This window comes from Acinonyx jubatus, chromosome B2 (genome assembly GCF_027475565.1).
Source record: "Acinonyx jubatus isolate Ajub_Pintada_27869175 chromosome B2, VMU_Ajub_asm_v1.0, whole genome shotgun sequence".
In the NCBI taxonomy this organism is placed as follows: domain Eukaryota; kingdom Metazoa; phylum Chordata; class Mammalia; order Carnivora; family Felidae; genus Acinonyx; species Acinonyx jubatus.
The window spans coordinates 113,423,660-113,446,679 of record NC_069385.1 but is presented as its reverse complement, the minus strand read 5'-3'; the positions used below and the strand labels follow the sequence as shown (position 1 = coordinate 113,446,679).

Sequence of the window (23,020 nt, the reverse complement as noted above, 5' to 3'; positions counted from 1 at the left end):
GATCCTCCAAGGCAGAAACTACACCTCTGTATTTTTCAATCCCCAGTGCCTAAGATATACTTGGCAGCCTCTTAATAAATGTCTGCTTAATGCCAAGTAATTTACAGTAGATAAAGAAGTTAAGCTTCACTGACAATTAGAACCAGCTTTAATATCTGGTTAGAGAAATAGGCTGGGAAAAGCATAGCCTCTTGGTCTAGACTAGTCCACACTCAGTAGTGTCATTTTAGGAAACCATATGCATTAAGGTCTTTAGGGCCCCTCTGCCACCTCCTGCAAGCTTGCTTCGATGCCACATTCTAACACGTTCACCCCCTAGTGAACTCTCCCACCCCCAAATCTCTGTTTTTGCTCCAGAGTACACTTATTATTTAAACACAGTTGCAAAGCACAGAAGTCATATTCTTAGTTCAGTGGATGCCAAAAGCCCTTCGCAGCACAGATTTGTAACTGTTTATTTCCCCAGGAACTTAACAGAATTCTAAACACACTGTTACAATTTCAAAATACTTTCAGATGACAGTAGCAACTATAGACAACCTATTTCTATTTCCTGCTTCCAGCTCTTCTGAGCGCACTGAGCATCAGCCATTTTTGCTGCTATGTGAATTAGCACTTTTGTAGTGCTCTATACTATTTATTGAATTCTTCAGGGCCCAGCTCAAAATACCATTAAAAATTTTTAATATTTATTCATTTTTTTGAGAGAGAGAGAGACAGAGAGTAAATGGAGGAGGGGCAGAGAGAGAGAGGGACAGAATCCGAAGCAGGTTCCAGGCTCCAAGCTGTCGGCACAGAGCCCAACGTAGGGCTGGAATCCACACACCATGAGATCCTGACCTGAGCTGAAGTCAGACGCTCAACCGACTGAGCTACCCAGGCACCCCTCAGAATACTACTATTCTTCAAGAAGCCTTCTCTTACCAGGCAAGAAAATATCTCTACTCCTTCAGAGCCCAACTAAATACTCTCAGAGTATCTCGGAGGCTAACGTTCCCCAAACCACATCTCCCAAGCTTGCCAGCTTGGTTTTTGGTGAAGTTCTGCCAGTAGAAGAAACCAGTGAGAGACCAGAAAGTGGGAGGAAGAAAGGAAATGTTTCTATCTGCTTCTGGTGGCAGATGAGCACAGGCTCCCATGTTCCTGTGCAGACAGCACGATTCCATGGTGGCAGTGGCGGTGGCAGGAAGTGCTCCCAGAGCTTCAGAAACAGAATTCCTGTATTTGGGTTGCCCTACATCAATTACTAACAAGAAACTAGAGCAAAAGAGCCACTGGTCCTCATGGATACGAACCGGCAGACACAGAAGTAGCCCTTAAAGGCCTAAAGCTGGTAATGGAAGCTTCTTGTTCTTTGGAAGGGTTAAAGGACCTTGAATTTTGAGCCTAGGGCTCCATGCTCTAGCCTACTATCTCTTTCTTAAGCTGCGGTAGAGCCAAAGATAAGGATGGAGAGGGACTTATGACAGCTTATGTTTCCCAGAAGAAGTAGGAGACCTTAAGAAGGGAAACTAGACTCATGTAATGCTAAATACCACAGTCTAATATCAGTGTAAAGTGTTTACTGCTCCCCCAAGTCTTACTAAAAGCATATTCTCTATTCATCTACAAGACTCATAAGAAGAGAAGAGCTATTTAAAAAAGAAAAAATGCAAATGGCCCTTAGACATACGAAAAGATGCTCAATTTCTCTCAAAAGAGAAACGTAGTTAAAAGCGCACAAAGACACCATTTCTCACCTAGCAAACTGGCAACAAGCCAGAAGCGTGATACTACCCTCCGCTGGCAAAGCTGTGGGGAAACAGTCATTCTCCTATACTGCCAATGAGAACGTCAAAATAGTATAATCCCTGTGGAGGTGATTTTGGCAACACCTTGCAAAATTAAACATGCATTTACCCTCTGACCACGTAATCCCCTTTCTAGGAATCTAGCCCAAGGACAGAGTCGGAAAACCAGGAAAAGACTTCTACCCAAGGCAATAGCACAATTTGTAGGAGAAGACAGAAAGCAACCCAAATGGTTCATCAACAGAGAACTAGTTGAACAAATAAACTACAGTACATCTATTCTAATGACTACCATGCAGCTAGAAAAAGGAATGCATCGTATCCTTCTATATAGCTAGTTTTGGGAGGAGTGTTAAGTACAAAAAGGCAAGCCACAGAAAGAAAGTATGAATAGCACACAGTGTGCTACCAATTATCAAAGAATATTGACGAGGATACAAAATATAAATTATATGTCGTATAACATAATAAAATATATTGGTTTATTTATATTTCATCATTTAAAATAGAAGGATAACCCAAAAAACTCAAGGGTTTTGAAAAGAGATCACCTATAGGAGTAGAAGGGACAGGAACAGAAGCTAGATTTCTTTAAATACAGCTTCTTTGCAGACTTCACTTTGGAACTGTGTATATAGTTTACACGGTTATAAAACAAAACAAAAAATCTTTAAAGGCAATTGCCAAACACTGAAAGCAAAATGGAGTAAATGAATCCAACTGTATACTGAAACAGTGGCATGACCACACAGAGAATTATTTTAGATGACTTTATAACACAGTAATTTTAATATATATCTCTAGTGGGATATACCCTAAGGGCCTCAAAAATAATTGCAAAAATCTTAAACTATTTTCAGTAACCATATGGTAGCAATGATACTGTAATTCTGAGGCTGTTTTGTATGTGCTGGGGACAAAGCGAATGAATTATTGTGCTGTATCACTGGTAACCAAGATTTTTAGTATGGGAAAAAGGAGCTGCAAGACGAAAGGCTAAACAAAAACTTTGCATACTGAATTTTAACTGGATGTGTCAGCATGCACTCATGATATATTTAACCTGTCAAATATATGATAAACAAATAAAGAAATGTGCACGCATTTCCTAGTTCCATCCACTGGAAAGACCCAGAAATAGTGACCATCCCAGCAGCAAGGGCTTAGACTGAGGTTTCCAAATGTCATTTCCCACTGAAAGGAAGCAGGGCTTCTTGCAGAAATGGCTGATTCCAGGTCGGGGCAGGAACTGTACAAAACGAACCCAGGATGTCATGTCCTGCCAGAAATCAAGGAATTATTAAGGACTATGGAGGCCATGTCAGAAGGACTCAAGAGCCAGTATGAAAAGGCTAAAGAAGGGGACAACTTGAATGTCAATAATAGTAACTGCAAGTGATCAAAAGGTGTTCAATTTGTTTAATCCCATAAATTGAAAATGATGTGTATTCCTCTCCCTTCCCCTGCCAACAGTCCCCACCAACAATTCTCAGCGGTCCCATGTGTAAGATGGTAGGTAACCACCTACCTGAAAATGGCAAATACACAGAAAGGGTGTGACATTTACCCTTCTTTTCCCTGGCAAATTGCATCTCAGAATTATCAAATAAGCGTCGAGGAAATTTTTCTCTTCCTAGCCACTAAATAAAGAAGGAAGGATACAATAAGAAAATAATCATTTTGCAATTCCAAATTATGAAATAATGAATCCAGGAAACAATCATGAATGAAGGGGAACATCCAAAAGAGAGAGACAATCAAAGATTTTCTGTGTTTCTTAATAAACACATATATACTACCACCTACACAGCATTTTTACAAAAAACAAAACAAAACCAACCCCCCAGAACCTGAATCAGATTAAGTCTCTATGTAACTACTAAGTTACAAAAAATACCACACACACAAAAAAAATGACAATGTTACCATGGGGATTTAATCATCCAAATCTAGCTGTTAGAAACTCTACAGGACAAAAACCTAGTTTCTTCAACAAATAAATTAATAGAGAGAAAAACAAGAGAGAAAGAGATAGACAGAAATGTGGAAGGAAACCTACAGATTTAAAGAGACTTAAGAGTCATACTGTTTATTGATAGTATGGACCTTAACTGAATTCTGATTTAAATAACCTGTAAAAGCACATAAACTCACTCTAGACTTTGATCCAATTAGGGACATCTGAACACTGACTGGAAATATTTTTTTTAATGTTTTTTTGAGAGAGAGAGAGAGAGAGAGAGAGAGAGAGAGAGAAAGACAGAAAGAGGCAAAGAGAGAGAATCCCAAGTAGGCTCCTCACTGTCAGCGCAGAACCTGACACAGGGCTCAAACTCATGAACCATGAGGTCATGACCTGAGCCGAAACCAAGAGTCACTCTTGAACTGTAACTTTTTATGAGTATTAAATATCCTGGAGCACCTGGGTGGCTCAGTCGGGTGAGTGTCTGAGTTTTGATTTTGGTTCGGATCATGATCTCAAGATTTGTTGGTTTGAGCCCCCTGTTGGGCTCTGCACTGACAGCGTGGGGCCTGCTTGGGATTCTTTCTCTCTCTCTCTCTCTCTCTCTCTCTCTCTCTCTCTCTCTCTTTCTGCCCTCCCTCGCATGCTTGTGTGTGCACGCTCTCTCTCAAAATAAATAAATAAATAGGGGCACCTGGATGGCTCAGTCAGTTGAGCGTCCGACTTCAGCTCAGGTCATGATCTCACAGTCTGTGAGTTTGAGCCCCACGTCAGGCTCTGTGCTGACAGCTCAGAGCCTGGGGCCTGCTTCGGATTCTGTCTCTCTCTCTCTCTCTCTCTGCCCCTCCTCCACTCATGCTTGCGCTCTCTCTCTCTTTCTCTCTCTCTCTCAAAAAGTAAATAAAAATTAAAAATAAATAAATAAACTTAAAAAACAATACAATAAAAAGTTACAGTTCAATTTGGGGATATTATAATGACATCGTCATTATGGGTACAAAAAAAGGGGGTCTTACTTTTTAGAGACAACATACTGAAATATTTATGTCTAAGATGATAAAATGTCTGGGACTGGTGTCAAAATAATATGACAGACAGGAAGTGGGCAGCATACAGACAAAAGTAGGTTGTCTGTAAGTGAATTTAAACGCAAGATTAAATGAAAGGAAGCTTTGGCAGTTATTATGAAAAAGTACAAGGACTTGGCAAATGCCATTGTGTATCACAAGGTGGAGTGCTAAGGCAAAGCAAATACCTTCTTTGGGAGGTTGAATGCTTGTAAAATAGCGGTCATATCTATTCTAATTATTCCTTCCATGCCTCACGGGTCAGAAGGTTAGAGTTCTATCAACACCTCCTAACAAAGAGGAGATGGTCATCACAGGCTGACTCTCGCAGGCAAGGATACATCCCAGTGCGATCCAGAAGCAGCCACCAAATGAGAAAGGGCTGTGGGGCCAGCAGCCGATGAGCTGGGAGAGGCTGACACCAGATCTGGTCAGTGTGGTCGAGGTAGGGCCTGTTCCCAGGGATTTCCCCACAAATCTGCACAAGTGAAGATGTGTGAGGGATGGACATGCAAGAAACTCTCTGCTGGGAAACAGGACTAAAACCACACAAAGCTTACTTTTTCCTGGCATCATGGTATGTTGTAAGAAATGATCCTAAAATCTGATTAAAAGAAAAAACCAACACAAATATATTTAAAGTAATCTTGAGGCCTACAAGGAGAGTACTGCCCCAATGGGAGTAGCGGAAACTATGAAACAAAGATCAGGAGCTGTGAAAGAGAGAGGTTCTGAATCTTAAACCGTAAAAGGAGGGTCTGATACCCTACTAGTCATTCATGACGATATTATGTTACTTTTTACTTTTTTCCTCCCTGAAAGCCAGGAGTGTAGCAGTGGTTCTCAAGGAAGAAGTGTGTACTTCACAGGGCACAGGAAGGAGTAAATGGCAGGCAGCTCCATCTAAAAGTGACTCCAGATGATTCTGATGTACACTGTGCCCCCATTGGAGAACCACTCCCTTCTTGGAGGCCCCTGACGGGTGGCTGGCTGAGGCCTGCGTGCAGCCAAAATGCACCTGAGATCATCAATGTGGAAAGTTGGCCATTGCTATTTCAAATGCCCCTTTAAACTAAGCAGCGCTGCCATGTCAGACAAGGATAATGCAATCCCCCTGCACTCCCGTACGACTCACACCGCCTCCCTGTCTGCCCAGCGTGGGGACGGCTTGAGCTGTGAGGATGGCAGGAGGAGGGCCAGACGGGATCCCACCGCAGGCCATCCACCACCAAGTGCACGTACATACCTGCCAACCTGCCCCACTGCTCCCATTCAGTTGAGGGACGGTGACAGGCAGATGATTGCAGTGCTCTCTGCAGTCAAACTCATGAGCATCAGAGAAAAGGGCTCGAAGAAAAGTGTTTGACCAGAAACCAAACACACTTCCTGCATCTCTGCAATCTTCTTTCATCCCCTGACATGTCTGAGACCATTATGGCTTCTGATAATGCTGACTAGTTCGCTTTGGACAAAAAATGCAGACCAACAACAACATCCCTCACCACCACTGATCCTGAGTTTCATCCTGTAATGGATTCTCATGCCACACAGACCTGCTTCTTGGATAATTACCGTGTCCACAAACCTGTTCTTCCTCCAATAAGAAGGGGAGACTGATTGAAGTAGAGGGTGCCTGCTATGCAGCATGTTCAAGAACGCAGTGCACGGGGTCGAGATGGGTAGCCAAGTGGTGTGCACGCCAGGACTAGGAAGGTTGGTTGGGTTTCTAAGATCCTTCTCGGTAAGGACACCCCTAACTACACAATCACATGCACAGTGGGGCCCACATATAACAGAACATGGGTAGCAGGTGAAAACATGCGCTCTCCTTGCAACCATTCATCACCACAATTCCATACAGCCCACAGAATTAAAAGCCTTAACAATACCAGGAAATGTTTCAGCATTGTTGACTTTCAAATTACTTACAAGTCGCCACAATGATTAACATTTGTATTTAATATTAAAAGTTACATGCACAACAAAGGTAATACCAAATTATTTATCTTAGTTGAGCCCTAAATGTTCTCTACACATTGGAATAATTTCTACTCCTGCTACACTATTAATATTAGTCTTCCAAACTTCCCTAAGTAAAGGATTACATTTAGGACACAGCAGGTATTAAGGAAATTTAGACTTAGGACCTTCCCAAGAGTTAGGAAACATTTACAAGTTACACTCATCTTTCCTGTTCTGGTCATCACCATGTTTTCAGGACGTGTGTCCGTATGTTACGTCCCAGATGGAGGGGACCTCAGAAGGAGAGAAGACGTGGATCCCTTTATAAAGGCACAGAATTCTATTTTAGAAATAGCAAGGCAAGGGCACCTGAACGTACAGAGTCCCTTTCCAAAGAAGCTGCAGTAAAGACACAGATCTGAGGCACTAGTCAGTCAAACTAGGATCTCTGCAGCACGTGTATAAAAAGCCGGGGGCATGGCTCGCGCTATCTAGGGTGCCAAGACCTGGGATGGGCTGTAAACAATGCCACGCTAAGTATTATCTAAAACAAAAACAAAACACAACAGAACCCAACCAAATAGCAACTAAAAATACTCTTCTGAAAGATCAGTCAGACAGTATTTCCCACAAGATAACCTGACTTTCACAATGACAATTCAGTTACTCCAGTCTTATTTAAATTACAGGCAGGCATTTTCTGGACGTGAGCTTGGCTAAACAGTGCAAACATGGACTGATGTGTCCATGAAAAGAAGATACTCTCACAGTGAGCACAGCATTCATATCCAATTAAAGGCCAAAATGCTTCCATAGCCTTGGAAAGCATGAGCGTTGGATCAATATTCTACAGACTTCCTCCGTGATCCTACCTACCATTAAAAATAGAAAAGCCTTTGGTGTAAAAGGCTTTGCCTGACTATCATAAGCATTCCTCACATAGCAAGTCTGAATGCATCACTAGAACATTATCAATTCTTAACTCCTAGTGCAATATTTATATTTTTTAAGGTTATTATTATTTTGACTACTTCTAAAAATATAAGACTTCTTCTATGTTACTCAGCCATAAGGCATTCAAATCAACCAATTTTTAGTCAAAAGCTGATTAAGAGGTGGGTTAAGATGAGTTAATGAGATAGCAAAATATTTGAAGATAAAATATCTAAGCATATATACAAAAATGTAATTGTGATACTTACCTATCAGCCCCTTCTCAAGAGTGAAGGTTTTGTTTGTAAACATACATTCAAAAGCCACAATGTGAAAAATCTTGTTCACTGTGTTGTGAGTCCCAACTATTCGAATATACCTGGGGGTAAAAAGAAAATCTGTTGAAGAAAACAAGCTTCTATCACAACCAATCCAGAGACAACAGAATAAAGTACATTTTGTACACATACAGTGTGCTAGGACTGAAGCAGACTTTGAACTTGACTTCAGACCCTCTACCTGCTCCTTAGGGCTAGCTCCAACTGAGCCTAGAAGAATTACGGCAAAACTAGGGACATACCACTTTCCAGAGAACTAAGCAGAACTTAGATTTGATTTACCTAGAAATTCAGACCAGGTGCTGTTCAAGCTCAACCCCTGAATGTCAGTATAATTGCATGTCCATGAGGCATTTACACTGGAGAATAACAAACCGCTTCTACCTTCGTCTTGTGGTTAGGAATGTGCCTGTGCACAGGTGCACAAACACTCGCAAAATCAAATGTTTTCCAACTCAAGGAAAGATTTCAGCCATTGGAGGCAAATGCATGAAATCAATATTGCCTTCTTGTGTAAAAGACAGATCCACTGAAACTGTTCACAGTTTCTTATATTTCAACACTGCTCCTAGATCCTTGTAGAAAGTTAACCCTATATACTTACGCCAGCCCCCACCCCACCCCACTTGACTGCTGGGGAGCCTTCTCCTGACCAGAGGAAGTGATCCGCAGAGGTGACCCAGCCTGCTCGGCAATCTCCCTCCTGGCCACATGGATCTGGCATCCGGACACAGTGCAGAGTTTCATGGGGCAGTCCTTGAGCATCCCGGCCTGCTCACCCTCTGCGTCTCCCTGGAGGCTTCACCTCCGACAAACAAGCATTAACCTTGGAGTGACTTGTTCCTTTCACTCTCCAAAGGGACCCGCCAGTTCACAGGTTAATGAACAGACAAACTCATTCTTCTGAGTGTCACACAAATCCCTGGGGAATGTGCCACACACTGTCTTACCAGGATTCAAAGGAAGAACCAGGAAAAATAACTAGATTAAGTGATAGCACTCTCCCAAATTATGAGCTACGCACTCTGAAGGATGGGGCATATTAAATGAACACATTTCAATTAGGTGATGACAGACCGGGCAAGGTTTTAGTAATATCCTTCCTCTGCTGTGTAAAACAACCTTCGACTTAGATGATATAATTTTACTTCTGAGTTAATCGCTGTTCACTAATTCGGTAATTCCCTTACATTTCTCATCACTCCAAGTTAACTGTATAATGTAAATGCCAATTTAAAATATTCACATTAAGGAGACTGTATTTGGGGTTTTTATCTCATAAGCTATCTTCCCTCCTGTTCCTTCAAGCATGAATCTCACAGCATTCCCAGTACACCTCATTTAGCCATCTGCTCCTTGACATGAGCTGGCCACTCATCTTCATAACCCATATGAATGCTATCTCCCGGGCATGCCCACTGCAGGGAGACACCATCCTTCCTGTGTGGAGAGTCACCACCACTGCTGCACTCATCAGAGCCCTCTGGCTAAGCAGGAGGCTGGCCCTGATCTGTTCCCTCGAGTCCTCAAGGCAGATAGAAGGTACTGATGTTACTGGGTTTGGGTGGGTAGGTGAGGTTCGTGTAAAATAAGTTCTAAGTGGTCTGTGTAGAACAGGAATTGTGCTGTTCTCTACTGCTGCTAGTGACAGGTCTCCACGGACTTTCTGGAAGGGAAGGGGTGTGTTAAGCCTGGAACAGTGGCCTGGATCTAATTTTGTCCATTTCCTTAAAACTGCAAGAACTCAAACAGCATAGCACTTTCAGGTGCTCATGGTCGTGACAGCCTGAGTGCTGCTGTCTGCAACCTTGGAGGGAATGGAGGGAATGTGGTTTGGGGAATTTGATCAGATCACTTTCCTGTTCCCTAGGTTGAGTCTCCACAAAGGAGAGGCAGCTCTCCTAACACTGTACAAGGTAGAGGAGCCAGGAAATGACAGATAGATCAGAGCCTTCCTCGTTGGCAGTTCTTAAGGTTAAGACTCCACGCTGACCTAAGGAATGCAGTAATGTCCACCCCCCCTTCTTTTTAAAACATTACATGGTACCATGTTCTCCAACTTTAGATAAACTTAACCCTGGTGCAAATACCAAAAATAAGAGAAAATATACAACCTCTCCCTCCCTCCCTCATCTTCCAATTGTAAGACACTGCAAACAAAAGACTGTCCTGGAATACATTTTACAGCTTTAATGATGGTGCTTATGATAACAAACAAGATAATGTATATGGTTCGAAGAGCACTGAGAGATGCCTCCAGATAGAAAGTTCTATATAAATGAAGATAATGTTATCTCTGCCGCATAATCCTCAGGTCAAATTAGCAATTCGCCACTGTACATCACACTTCTTGATTAGCCTGTTACACGTAATGCTCATAACAAGTTTAATTATTCTGGTTCTACAATACTTTCAAAGTCTCCACAAAATTATAGCATAATTCACAAAAATGGCATGAAGTCCTTATTCAAATACATTAAAAAAAAAAAAAACGGTAACCAAGTCACAAGAAAAACACCACACTCCTCTTTCTCGGCAGGGTGTTGTTTAGCACAGGACTCTGTTCTTCACTAAAGGTCTGTGCTAGAAGGTGGGAAACAGGCTTCCACTAATCCCCCAACTTCAGTGACTGGCAGGGGTACCTGGAGCTCTACACTGAGAACTCAGAGGCCTGGACCCATGAGCAGTGCCTAGAGGGAGAGGGACCAGCACAGGTACCATCTCTGATGACAAGCATGTTTCTTTCATGGTGCTCACAATGGAGCATCCCTGAGGCAGAAGAGAAGTTATTACCTGCACTATTGAAAGTCCAAGGGATGGGGATAGGAGAGGGTCCAGTCTCTCTTTTTCTTTTTTTTTTTTTTTTGAAAAACAAAGCCAGACTTGCTTCTGGGTCATAACACCTAAACAGGAGTGGATATCACATTTTCTCTGCCACAAAAGATTTTGAATAAGGGGCAGAGCTTAAGATTAATTTTTTCTCCTTTCGGCATCTCTCCAAAGCACAGTCAGACTCTGATTTAACCTGATAATAAGGGCAGTGGCAGCTAGTGACTTCATCAGTGTGCAGAGAGGAGCACTGCTGAAAAATCTCGCAGCCGGCCTTTGTTCTCTCAGAGATCCTCAACAGCAGCTCAGACAGTTGGAAGATAATTAAAACTTAAACAGCTCTGAGAAAGGCACATATGCAACAGATTGGCCATTTCTGAGGGGGATGAATGCTGTCCACGTGAGCCCTCAAGTAACCGTCTGTTTCTAATGTGCTCCTCCCTTCCCCGGGTTAGTTGTTTCCTCGTCCCCGACGGGGGCAGGATCCCGGAACACAGTTCACAACAGGATGTTTCGAGGGAGAAGTTTCCAGAAGCTATAATATTGTGGGTGAAAAGAGATTCTTTCTTCTTTAATGAAATGAAACCTAAAGCCTCCAAGGAGAGCACTCTAAAATTGAAAGGCACTATGGAGTTTTGAAGAGTGTGCTTTCGAGTCTAACAGGACTACAGTTGTCGCCCAGCCGCGTCACTTAATTAGTTCTGTCACTTTGGGCAAAAAACCAAAAACCAAAAACCAAAAAACAAAACGCCTTAAACCTTTTGAACTTCAGTTTTCTTCTCTATAAAATGTGGTCTGTAACACACACCTTATAAGATATTTAAATGAGGTAAGCATTTAAAGTGTTTAATGCAGCGCTCGGCATTAATCAGAAATTCGAAGAGTAGAGATCACTGGATACAAAATATCTTGGTTTGGACCCCGAGAACGCTGATTGTCTGGAAAAGTGTCCCTAGCTGTGGCTGTTAAGAAGGTTCATCTAGGAGGAGGCAGGCCCACCCAGGGGCAGACTTCAAGAACACAGGCTGGCACTCGCTCTTCCTCTTAGGGCACCACAGCAGAGGCACTGAGGCCACAGCAGTACACATCCCAGCTGCAAATGACCTGGCCCTACGGCATTTCATTCTTCAAGCATCTAGTCCCCAGAAAAGTCTATTTAAAATGTTCTTGACCTGAGTCAGCTTTACATGAAGAAGCAAGCCAAGAATCTTTTGCCCATATTGAGTCTAGTTACCCAAGCCCACAGAAGAGTTTCGTTTCTGTGCAAACTCTAGAAGTTTGGAGTTTTAATTCATTAAGGAAAACACATTAGCATTTCCTAACAGAGAGACATCATAATACTGTGTCCTAGTGGAATTTTGCTTTGGAGATTCACTGCATTCCCTACCAGTTCTGGGAATGTACAGATTCCTATTCCTAACCTATTGTTCTATCATTTCTTGTCAGGGTGCTACCAGATTGGATTTCTAAGTCACATACATCTTTAACATACTAAGGGAAGTACAGAAAAGTAGAAAGTATAGAAAAATAGCAACTTGTACATTCCCACTCTAAATCCTTTGGTATTCTCTAGTCTTCAGTTCTGGTGGACCACAAGCCCACCTGAGGTTACAGTTAACCCTTAACCTTTGCCTCTAGTTACAGGATCACCCACGTCTGTACTGAGTGGGTTCTGCTACCAGATAAAATTGAATTCAGTAAGAAATAGTTAAATGAGCTCTCAAGGGAACACATGAAGCCAAAATCCATCAGAATTCTATTCTTTGGTAAACAAAGTTTTATTCTCGAGGTGAACTTCATACCCTTGGGTTAAACACAGACTCTTGAGGAAACTAGATTCAGCCTGAGACTGTAATGCAAGAAGGGCTCCTTAACATTTTGGCTCTTCCTCTGAGCTAGCCAGAGAACTCTGCTGCGGCCAGATGCAGCCATCTAGCGAGAACCTTAGCTCCACATTTGCTAGGGACTTGCAACTGTGTGGGGTTTGGATTCATCACTTCTAAGACTTCCTGTCTGACTTTTCCTTTCAAGGAGGTGCTAAGAATGTACATAAATAATTCTCTGACCCAAGAAGCAGGTAATGTCTGCAGGTCTCTCCAGTATGGTATTCTCTTCCAGTTCTGTGTACGGTGTTAGTGTTCTTATAATCAAACCGCAGACTGGAGGGGGAAGTGACTTCAGGTCTTGTTGCTAAGGCAGCAAGTGGAAAACAGTTTACTGCCAGAATGACAAAAAGCTTCTAGAAAAAGCAGGTTGCAACAGAAAAGATTTGTTACTCTTAGAAAACCTTCCCTCTGGCTGATCTGTAGAGCTATAGATTCTCCTCTACTGACTTCAGCAAAGGGCCCCAGCAGCATTTGCTTATTTGGGAGAGGAAGAATTATTGAAAGGTTAAAGAGTCTGGGTCCAGAGTTAGCCTAATCAGAGGCTACCCTCTCAGAGAGCAGCCCCCGTGCTGTCTGACCATAAGGCCTGCAGAGGGAGCGATCATGTCCCAGCACCTCCACTATCCAACTTGAAGGGCAAATGAAAGAAGTCATCTTGGTTTCCCGAGAAAATTGATGCTGTATCGAATCAAGTGTGCAGAAAGGATAAGATGGGTAAATATTACTAACACATCGTAGCCCGGTGCTACCAAAATACACAGTCATTTCAACATTAGAGATAAATATTTAAGTGTTGTTTTTTTATTTGGAAAAAAAGTGGATTTTCAACAGTAGGCCTTCTCCCCACCCCCAAATATGTAGAACTTATCCTGTCATAATAATACACGTTCAACTCATGTAATTATATTTGGAATTAATATCACAAAAAGAACTTAATTATAATATTTACATAAATCCTGTGAAAATGATATAATACATAACATTTAACTTCCTGATTGCACATTAACCAGTCAACAGTCCTTGTAGGGATACGGGGTAAATCTGTTATTAACAAAGATTTAAGAAACACCTACTAGGTGCAAGAAATTGTGCTAAGCACTGTAAGGAATGGACCCAAACGACAGGACACACACCTTCATCTGAAGAAGGTTATAGTGCAGTTCAGAAGGCAAGACTAAAACACATTAGTAGTAGGGGTCAAGAGAAAAACATAAGAGCTTCTTATCTATTCATACATGGTGAAGAGGTTAGCCAACTCTTATAACACTGAATTTAGCACTATGAAGTTTAAAAGTCTTCTCTGTGAACTATTTTTGCTTCAAAGACCAAAACAAAACAAACGTGGCTAAAAGAAAAATAATCCTCAGACTCTCTCTCACATACACATACACACAAATGATCACTGACTCACCTGACAAGTATTAATTCAGTATTTACTATGTGCTAGGTACTGTTGCTGCATGTTGGGATATGGGATTGAACAATACAGATAAAATCTCTTCCCTGTGGAATATTTATTTCAGGGTCAGGGGACAGACAAGAAATAAAAAAAAAAAAAAATCAAATAATTACCCGCTGGTTGATAGGTGATCTATTTAACACTGAACTTTATAGACAAACTTGCTAAACTGGAAGAATAAACAGTTATATAATGTCTCCCTGCAGGAATAAAAGGGTCAAATGGGAAGGCGCGACACTGAGCCTGAGAACACAGATACAGTGTAAATGAGTCTGATGTACAGACACAGTTCACCTATTACAGATATTTAGCAGGATACAGGCAAAAATCTAATTAAGTAGGCTTCTTAGGATCTGGAAAGAGGAACTGATTTGAATTTCATGTGAAGAAATGTCTTATTTATTTCATGGTTTAGTTTTCTTTTTATCTTTGCTTTTTTTTTTAGATTGTAATTTTCAGGGGATTATAAAGAGACAAAATGGGAAGTGGAAGATATAAAATGAAAAATGAATAAGGGAGACAGGGAGGGAGAGAAGGAGGGAGAAGAGAGAAGGGGGGTAAAGGGAGGGGTGGGGAGTGGAGAGGAGGGAGGGAGGGAGGGGAAGAGAGAGAGAGAGGGAGAGCATGAATAGGAATAAACCAATCCCTTCTTCTGTCTCTGTTATGTGCTGATGTGAACAAATCCCCATGTGGGAATACTGTTAACCAATTTTATTACTCAATAAAACACTGAAACCAACAAAAAGTATATTTTAAGAAATACAACTAAATTACCAAAAGTTCAACATTTGCATTTTTTCATTAACTTTTCTCCTCGCCCAAGATGCTGGGGGCCGGGGAGAGGATTTCACTACTTTTATCTTTTAAATGGCTGCATTATCTTTTTCAGTTTATCCAATAGGCTGTGCATCCCCACGAATGTAGACAAATGAGTCTAATGGAATTGTGCACTAGAGAAAAAGCAGAAGAAAATTAAATTTGTTAGTTTCCCTATGAATCTGTAAGAACTCATTTGGTGACCATGACCTGTAGCAAGCCTGCTTTAGGATCATGGTGGGTAAGGAAAGGTTTTCTTTTTTTAAATCTAAGACTATGGTAGGTATATGCAATTTATTATAACTTAAAATTTTAAGGGTCGGAAGAGCCCCCCCACCTGCCCCCGCCGCCTGTGTCCTTATAGAGTAAAAGATAAGGAGAGAAGGAAGAGAGGTAAAGAGAAGGAGAAAGAATTTGCTGCTCCCCAAAGAAAAATCTAAGAATACTTCTAAGAATGTAAATATTTGACATACTGAGAAGATAAAAATTGCTCAAGACATTCAGAACAACAGAAGTGAAAACAAAGTCAAAGTCAAGAGAATAATAAAGAGATCATGGGGGTAAGGAAATTGCAGATCTTCACTCCAGACCCTTGAGAAACCAGCAGTGCAATTAAAATAAAAGCCAGCAACTTCTGAACACCTCCTATGTGCTACACTTTGCAATGCATTATTTCCTTTAACGGAAAACCCATACCCCCCACACACATACCATCAGGCTGGAGATATCAAAGATCAACAGAACCTATGTCCCCCAAAGCCTCTGAATTCTTTACATGCTATGCAAAGAAACCTGTATTTCAGGCAGTAATAGTTCCTCAGAGAACTAAGTGAAACCCAGAAAAGTCCAACACTTGCCATATACTATCCCCAACTGCTTCGATGCTCACAGGAAATTTGAGGGGTGCTCCTTTGCCCATTGAGAAGTTCTAGACCTTTACCTAGAAAATGGATGAGGAGGAAAAGAAAAAAGTCCCAGAGGTTTACCTAGCACATTAGTTTGAGCATCAATATAACTATGTACAAACCTACCAACAAGAGGCAGAGAAATCAAAGTAAATAAAAATAAAACTACAGAAAACTTGGGAAGAATGCTCACCGCCAACACCACAAAACATGCAACTGATAGCAGAAGAGAGAAGAGAAGTCTTTTTGTCCTGGGTGCAAAAGTCAGTATGGATATGTACAATGTCCTATATCTCAGGGGTCATTAAAGCTGGGAGTGAAGGGCTGATTCCAATGGATTCAAGCTTCTGAACAGCATGAAGGATTACTAATTTCAGCACTAGACTGCTGTAAGGGATTTTGCTGCTAAAATCTGTCAGTGTGGTAGAACTTTCACACGAGCAACAGAGAAGAAACAGCAAGATGCCCCAGCTGGCACTATTAGGTGGTCTACAGAATCTGCAGCTAGAGCACGGGGTGAGCAGGCATGGGCCGGGTCCAAATCTAACAATCTGCCCAATCATTTGAAGACACTTCCCCATACACCTTTTGTGTTAAGAGTCCTGTGTACTACTGAGGTTCAGTTTTGAAGCCTGTTTCCAGTCCATATTTCTGCCGGATTAGCAAGCAGGTTGGGAGGTGTAGTAGTCTGGCAAGGCTTTTGTTCCCCCTCCCCAAAGCTTCTTGAGAGTTCAACCATTCATGACTTAGACTTTACTGGTACAGTATTAGTGCTAAGCCAGTGGTCATAAAGAAAATGTCAATCCTTACACTTGTTTCAGAAATTCAAGGAGAGGAAACTTAGGAGAGGAACACACATTGAGTAAAATGCATACTTGGTAAGAGGGAATTTTCTAATAAACAAGAGAATTTTATAATATGACCAATGGTCATGGCTACTGTTGTGGTGTTTGGCCTCATTAAAATAAAACTGCCTTAACTATTTCTTTTTCTTCTTTTATATTTTTAAGATAAAGTTTTATACATATATAGTTTGAAAGGTCAAATCGCCTGTTTTATTATAAAAAAAAAATACTCCTCCGTGCTCCATTTCCTCCCCCCCCTGCAGACAACTGTTTTTACCTGCTTACGTGGATTATTTTAGGATTTACTTCACATCTATAATTATCACACTTTTAATGCTACTTCTTGATTTTCTGATTTTAGGCTTTACCAACAATCTACTATCGTGGAGGGTAAGTATGTAGCTCTCCCCTCTCCACATGCACCCTTTCCCATCGCCCAATTTAGATTACATTGTAAATTCAGCTGAATCAATAGTCAGTGTTTACATTATGATTATGTAAACATTATTCATAACAAATATATGGAAGTACTTTCTTTTCCTGCACATTTTTTTCACTTACAGAGTTAAAAATAGTCTTGATTTTTGTTTTCCTTAGTTTTGTATGTGCTCAATACTAACTCACCCCCTCTCTCCCAGTTGTCCCTTATTTGAACTAAAGCTTCCCTCAAAACATTCTGACACATCAGGTATTTCTAGTTATTTCCTCTTCCTGAAGAAGTCTTCCCAGGCCTCTGGCTAGTTTCAGTCAAGTGTGGGTACCCTTTGATGTGATGCAGGTGTTATCCTGGGATAGGTCTTCCCCATCTCCTTTCATCTATCTCCTGTGCTGGACTGTCTCTGTTGTAGCTCATACTGTCTTCTTTCCTGATCTACTCACTCATTTCAGTGGAGAGCATCTCCCAGTAGCTTGCTCAGAAATGTTATCTGGAGGGTAAAGATTTTAAGGCTTTGCTTGTCTGAACATACCTACGGCCTACCTTCATATTTGATTTTGACTGGTAATTTGCCTGGGTATAGAATTTTAAGTTGTTAGTAGTTTTCCTTCAGAACTTTGAAAGTGTTATTCTACTGCCTGTCAAGCTTCTAGTTTTGCCATTGAGAAGTCATGCTGATACCTTATCTGGTTTCTCTTTTTCTTCTTTTTTAAGAAAAATTATGTCCTGCTCTGGAAGCATGCAGATTTCCTCTACATCCTTAGTATTCTGAAATTTCATGAAGATGTGCCTTAGTGTGGGTCTATTTTCTTCCCTTAGTTTGGGCACTCAGAAGGCCCTGCAATCTGGAAACCCATATACTTCAGTTTTGGTAAATTTTCTTGAATTATAGGTACTGACTGCTTCCTTTGAATTTTGTTTTAATCTCGCTCTCTTTTTTAATGTTTATTTTTGAGAGCGAGAGAGATGCAGCGCGAGTGGGGGGGGGGGGCAGAGAGAGAGGGAGACACATAATCCGAAGGAGGCTCCAGGCTCTGAGCTGTCAGCACACAGCCGATGTGGGGCTCAAACTCAAGAACCCATGAGATTATGACCCGAGTCAAAGTCGGACACTTAACTGACTAAGCCACCCAGGAGCCCCGAAATCTCTCTTTACGAAGCTCTTTGTTTTGGATATTAGCAGTCTTATCTTCACCCACACTTCTATAGTTTCTCTATTTGCTACCATTTTGTCATTTTTTCTACTTTCTGAGAGAGTTCTTCAACTTTATCATCTGTGCTAACTACCAAGTTTTTCATATCTGCTTTAATTACTTATTATTCTCCAAATGTTCCTTTTTTATGGTATTTTCTTGGTCTAAGATTGCCATATTTACTCAATCTCTCTGAAGAAAACAATGATTTTTTTTTTAATTTTTCATCTCCATGTATAGTTTTGTTTTTGTTTTTATTTTTTTCCTGTTTCGGCCTTTATGTTTCATATTAGTTTCCTCAGATGTCTCGCTGTCAAGAAGGTTATTAGGAAGGAACCTCTGGACATACTATAGGAAATTCTGAGAATACAGTTGCCTAAATGGACCAACTGCTAGGAAAACCTGACTTTCAGATTCTTTAGCTCTTCCCACTTGGGATAGTCAAATTACGTAGGAAGAGGTTTTTAATCGTCTGCATGGATGGTATGGGTTTGCCTGCCAGAGTTCCAGAGGCTAAGTGGTGAAAGAGGGCAAAGGGCATTTGTCTGTGTGAGTGTTGGGGGGGGGTGCATAATTACTGTGAGGGGGGATTCTCAGCATATGCCACTTACATCTTTCTATATAGCATGGCCTTCCTCAACTGTGCACGGTATCTTTCCTGGTTCAGAGACACTGTTTTGCCCCTCATCAAAGAATAAACTTCCAAAGTCAGACAGAGAAAGACAAATACTACATGATCTCACCTACATGTGGAATGTATAAAAGCCTAACTCGTAGAACACAGTAGAATGGTGGTTGTGGGGGGTGGGGGGAGAGGGGAGGAGAGAAATGTAGAGACGTTAGTCCAGGAGTACAAACTTCCAGTATAAGATGAATAAACTCTGGAGATCTAATGTATAGCATGGTGACTGACTACAGTTAACAAAACTGTATTATATACTTGAAATCTTCAAAGAGAGAGATTTTAAGTGCTCTCCCCACAAAAGAAAAGGACTTCTATGGAGTGATGGAGGTGTTAACTAACTCTACTGTGGTAATCATTTCACGATGTGTAAGTGTATCACATCATGTTACACAAAGTCAGATATCAATCACACCTCAATAAAGCTGGAGAAAGAAAAGAATACATTTCTACTTTTCCATCAGAGTGAGGCAGAAGCAAAGTTCTGTGGAGTGGGGAAGGGAATCTGAGCTCTTAATTGCTGCATAAACACATAGTCAACCAATCTTCACTTTAGCCCTTTCCTATCTGCCTTATTCACTGTGGCTTCAAAGGTGCCTGGTTCCTCTAATTCCTAAGCCTTTGAGAATTCGGTGGCTTAGGAATGAGTTTTCTTGAGCCTATTAAATCTTTTACCACTCATTTATCTGCTTTACAGCTCCTTCTTTTGTGTTTTTACTTCCTCTTCCCCTCTTCCTTATCCTCGTAGGTTAATAACCTAAAAAAAAAAATCCCTTTACTGTCACTTTAGTGGAGTACTGTCCTAAAAGTCATGACAATCAATATGTGTTCAATCTGCCACCATCACCTGAAACCTTAACCATACAAGAGTATGTCCATGGCTGCGGTTATTCCTATAAGATACCGTTTTAATCCAAGATCTCCACCAGACTTGGGTCTGAGACCTTGGGTCTTCCAAGCTGCTATGGCCACAAGGGTACAACCTTTAAAACTGTCCGGTAGTTAGGACGATAATACAAGAGACAATAACCATTCTTCCTCATTTCCTTCCCTGTCTTTAGTCTGAGGGCTACAGCTCTGTATCCCTTCTTGTCTTGACATCACGTTGTCACCTTGTTGCCGTCCCTCCATCCCATTTCCTTGCCCCATTCCTTCTACCAGCTCTTCAAATGGCTGTCTCTGATGATTTAGCTATTTTATTTATTGGAGTGGTTTTTCACTAATTAAATGTCCAAACAGGGATATGTCCAGACAGTCCCACAAATTATCAGCATTCTGCAGAAAGATTCAAATCACCGAGTGATTTGGTTAGCCACAGCCTCCCTCTCTCCAGAAGAAAACGGGTGTGGGGGAGAGTGTTAATTCCCACCGAATAAAAATAAAATAATTCGGCTCATCCTCACCCTGAAACAGCTGCACAGACAGCACTGGCTGCTCTGTTTATCTTGATAACTGTGGAAAAACACCGTCTCCTCCCCTTCCCACTCTCTCCAGAACAATCACCATGCTCCACATGCAGATGGGGTGATTTAGACTCTGGAGCACAGACAGGCCTGTCTGGTGTTCTTCCTGCACATTCGCACTGCACCCTTCCTTTGCTGCTGTCGGCAGGACCCAGTTGGTTCAGATAACAGCTGCTGCAGGGGACTTGAGAGATTCAGCTGTGGGTCGCCTGGAGGCTTCCTAATGCCCCAGCTCAGCCAGCTGCATCTAAGCAGGGCCACGGGAAGCCAGTGCCAAAGTAGGAGAAAGTACATACTGTACATCCTCCTTAATCCTTGCAGTTACTGCGACCACGGCAAGACGAGAAGGGGAGGAAGAACAAAGAAATACCTCACAGGCGTGGGGAGCAGGGCGGCCAGGGGTTCTAAATTAGGCAAGGGGAGAGCTAGATGCAAGTGGAGGAGGAAGACATCTTTCAACAAGGGTCTATTCAATTTTACTGCTTACTCCAGGGCATCCAAGGAAATTCTCAAGTTTTTTGTTTGTTCTCATTCAACGAATCCAGACAGGATTTAAAGACAATAGGAAATGATTTCCAACTGACTGGGAGCTTTTCTTTAGGCCGAGGAAAGGAGTTAAAGCACACAAGATGACCAACCACCCAGGTTTTCCCGGGACTGCGATGGTCTTAGTACTGAAAGTCCCAGGGCCCAGGGAACCACTCAGTCTCAGGCAAACCAGGATAAATGTTCACCTCATGCCACCAACAGCTACTTCCCCTTCCGGGGCTTATGTGAAGCTGGCTGCATTCATATTCCACTCAGCACCTTCCTTATCTTCCAGGGCCACTCCTGCCACACAAACACTTTTCAGCCTATATCATGCACAGTCTAACAGACAAGGGCATTAAAAGGCCATTCTGTGCTTGCCTCTCAGTGGAAAAGGGAGCTGTGCCATCCAGAGTTCTCCCTGCTTCCTTTCTGGAGTCCCTATCAGACACACAGGCCTTCTAGCCCACACAGCTGAATCAAAATGACGGTGGCACAGACTGAAACCATGGCTCGTCTCAGGGCCTGGAGAGACAGTGCACCCCTCAACAACTCTAAAATGCTGAACTCTGAAAAGAAGGAAGCCAAAAAAACTCAATTACACAGAGGCTGATAATTCAGAGTGCACATTACTCTGGCTTTCTTCTCTGCTCTCCCCTCCCTCTGGCCCCACTCATTAGGCCATTTCACTGCTCATTAGCAGGGAGGAGGAGGGGGCAAGTCGATCTAGCCGATTTTTCTTTTTATGAGTAGGTTTCTAGGGAGGGCGTTCAAACTATTGGCTCCAGAGGCTCTTCCATGGAGACAGAGAATTGAGAATTGGGGATTGGGCACTATGTTGATTTTAATCACTTAGATTCTCTTAATTCCCCAATAGGATGAATTGTTGGTTCTCAGTTTTCATTGAAGGGCTAGCAAAAGTATAAATGTTAGACAAAAAGACAAAAAAATTACTAGTTAACCACACAGGGTCCCATCTTTTTAAAAAGATTATTTGACAAACTGGTAATGCTGCCAATTTACAAATTCATATAATTAGATGATTGTATGTTGTGTTTTAAAAACTTACAGACTAGGGACACCTGGGTGGCTCAGTCGGTTGAGTATCTGACTCTTGATTTTGGCTCAGTTCATGATCTCCTGATTCATGAGGTCGGGCCCTTCGTCAGGCTCTGTGCTGATGGCATGGAGCCTGCCTGGGATTGTCTCTCTCCTTCTCTCTCTCCCCCCTACTCCTCACTCACATTCTCTCTCTCTAAATAAACAAACTTAAAAAAAAAAAACAAACACCTAACAATTTACAGCCTAAATAAGAGAAGTTCCAGCTGGTTCAGATTAAATGTAAAATAGTAATTTGAGAAAGTTACCACAAGGGCAATTCAGTTCTGGTTTAATCACTTAACTTCTTAAAGCCTCCGTTTCCTCATCTGTAAAGGGAAAAATAACAGCACCTAACTTAGGGGTAAAATAATACTGGTATTAAGATTAAAAATACATGTGCCCAGCAGCCAGTACTTGACCAGGCACATAATAAGTTCAGTAATTGGTAGTTAACATGTAGTCGGTACTCAAAAACGTTAAATGAGAGGCACCTGGCTGGCTCAGTTGGTAGGGCATGTGACACTTGATCTTGAATTCTTGAGTTCAAGCCTCAAGTTGGATGTAGAGCTTACTTAAAAATAAATAAATAAAAATAGAAGAGGGGAATTTTAAAAAATGTTAAATGAACACATTTAGTGTAATTTAGCATTTTTTTTTTTTTTAATTGAGGAACTACTTACTATATACTCAGCACTGTTAGGCACTAGATACAAAAACAAATATGAGTAAGTCAATTCCTCAAAAGTCTACCATTTTAGTGCAGATAGGTAATTAAAATAGATAACTAATAAATGTTATTATGCAAATTCTATATAAAATAGCAT

General features: G+C 41.5%; 1 protein-coding gene across 4 annotated transcripts in view; it reads right to left on the bottom strand.

Annotated features, from left to right (window-relative positions):
- Positions 1-23,020, bottom strand: part of BTBD9 (BTB domain containing 9) — a 413,472-nt gene that overhangs the window by 138,429 nt on the left and 252,023 nt on the right. For all 4 annotated transcript variants that reach the window (XM_027057832.2, XM_027057831.2, XM_015069790.3 and 1 more), the window contains one exon: positions 7,985-8,094. In XM_027057832.2, coding sequence (XP_026913633.1) covers positions 7,985-8,094 — 110 coding nt within the window. The remainder of the gene's footprint in view (positions 1-7,984; positions 8,095-23,020) is intronic.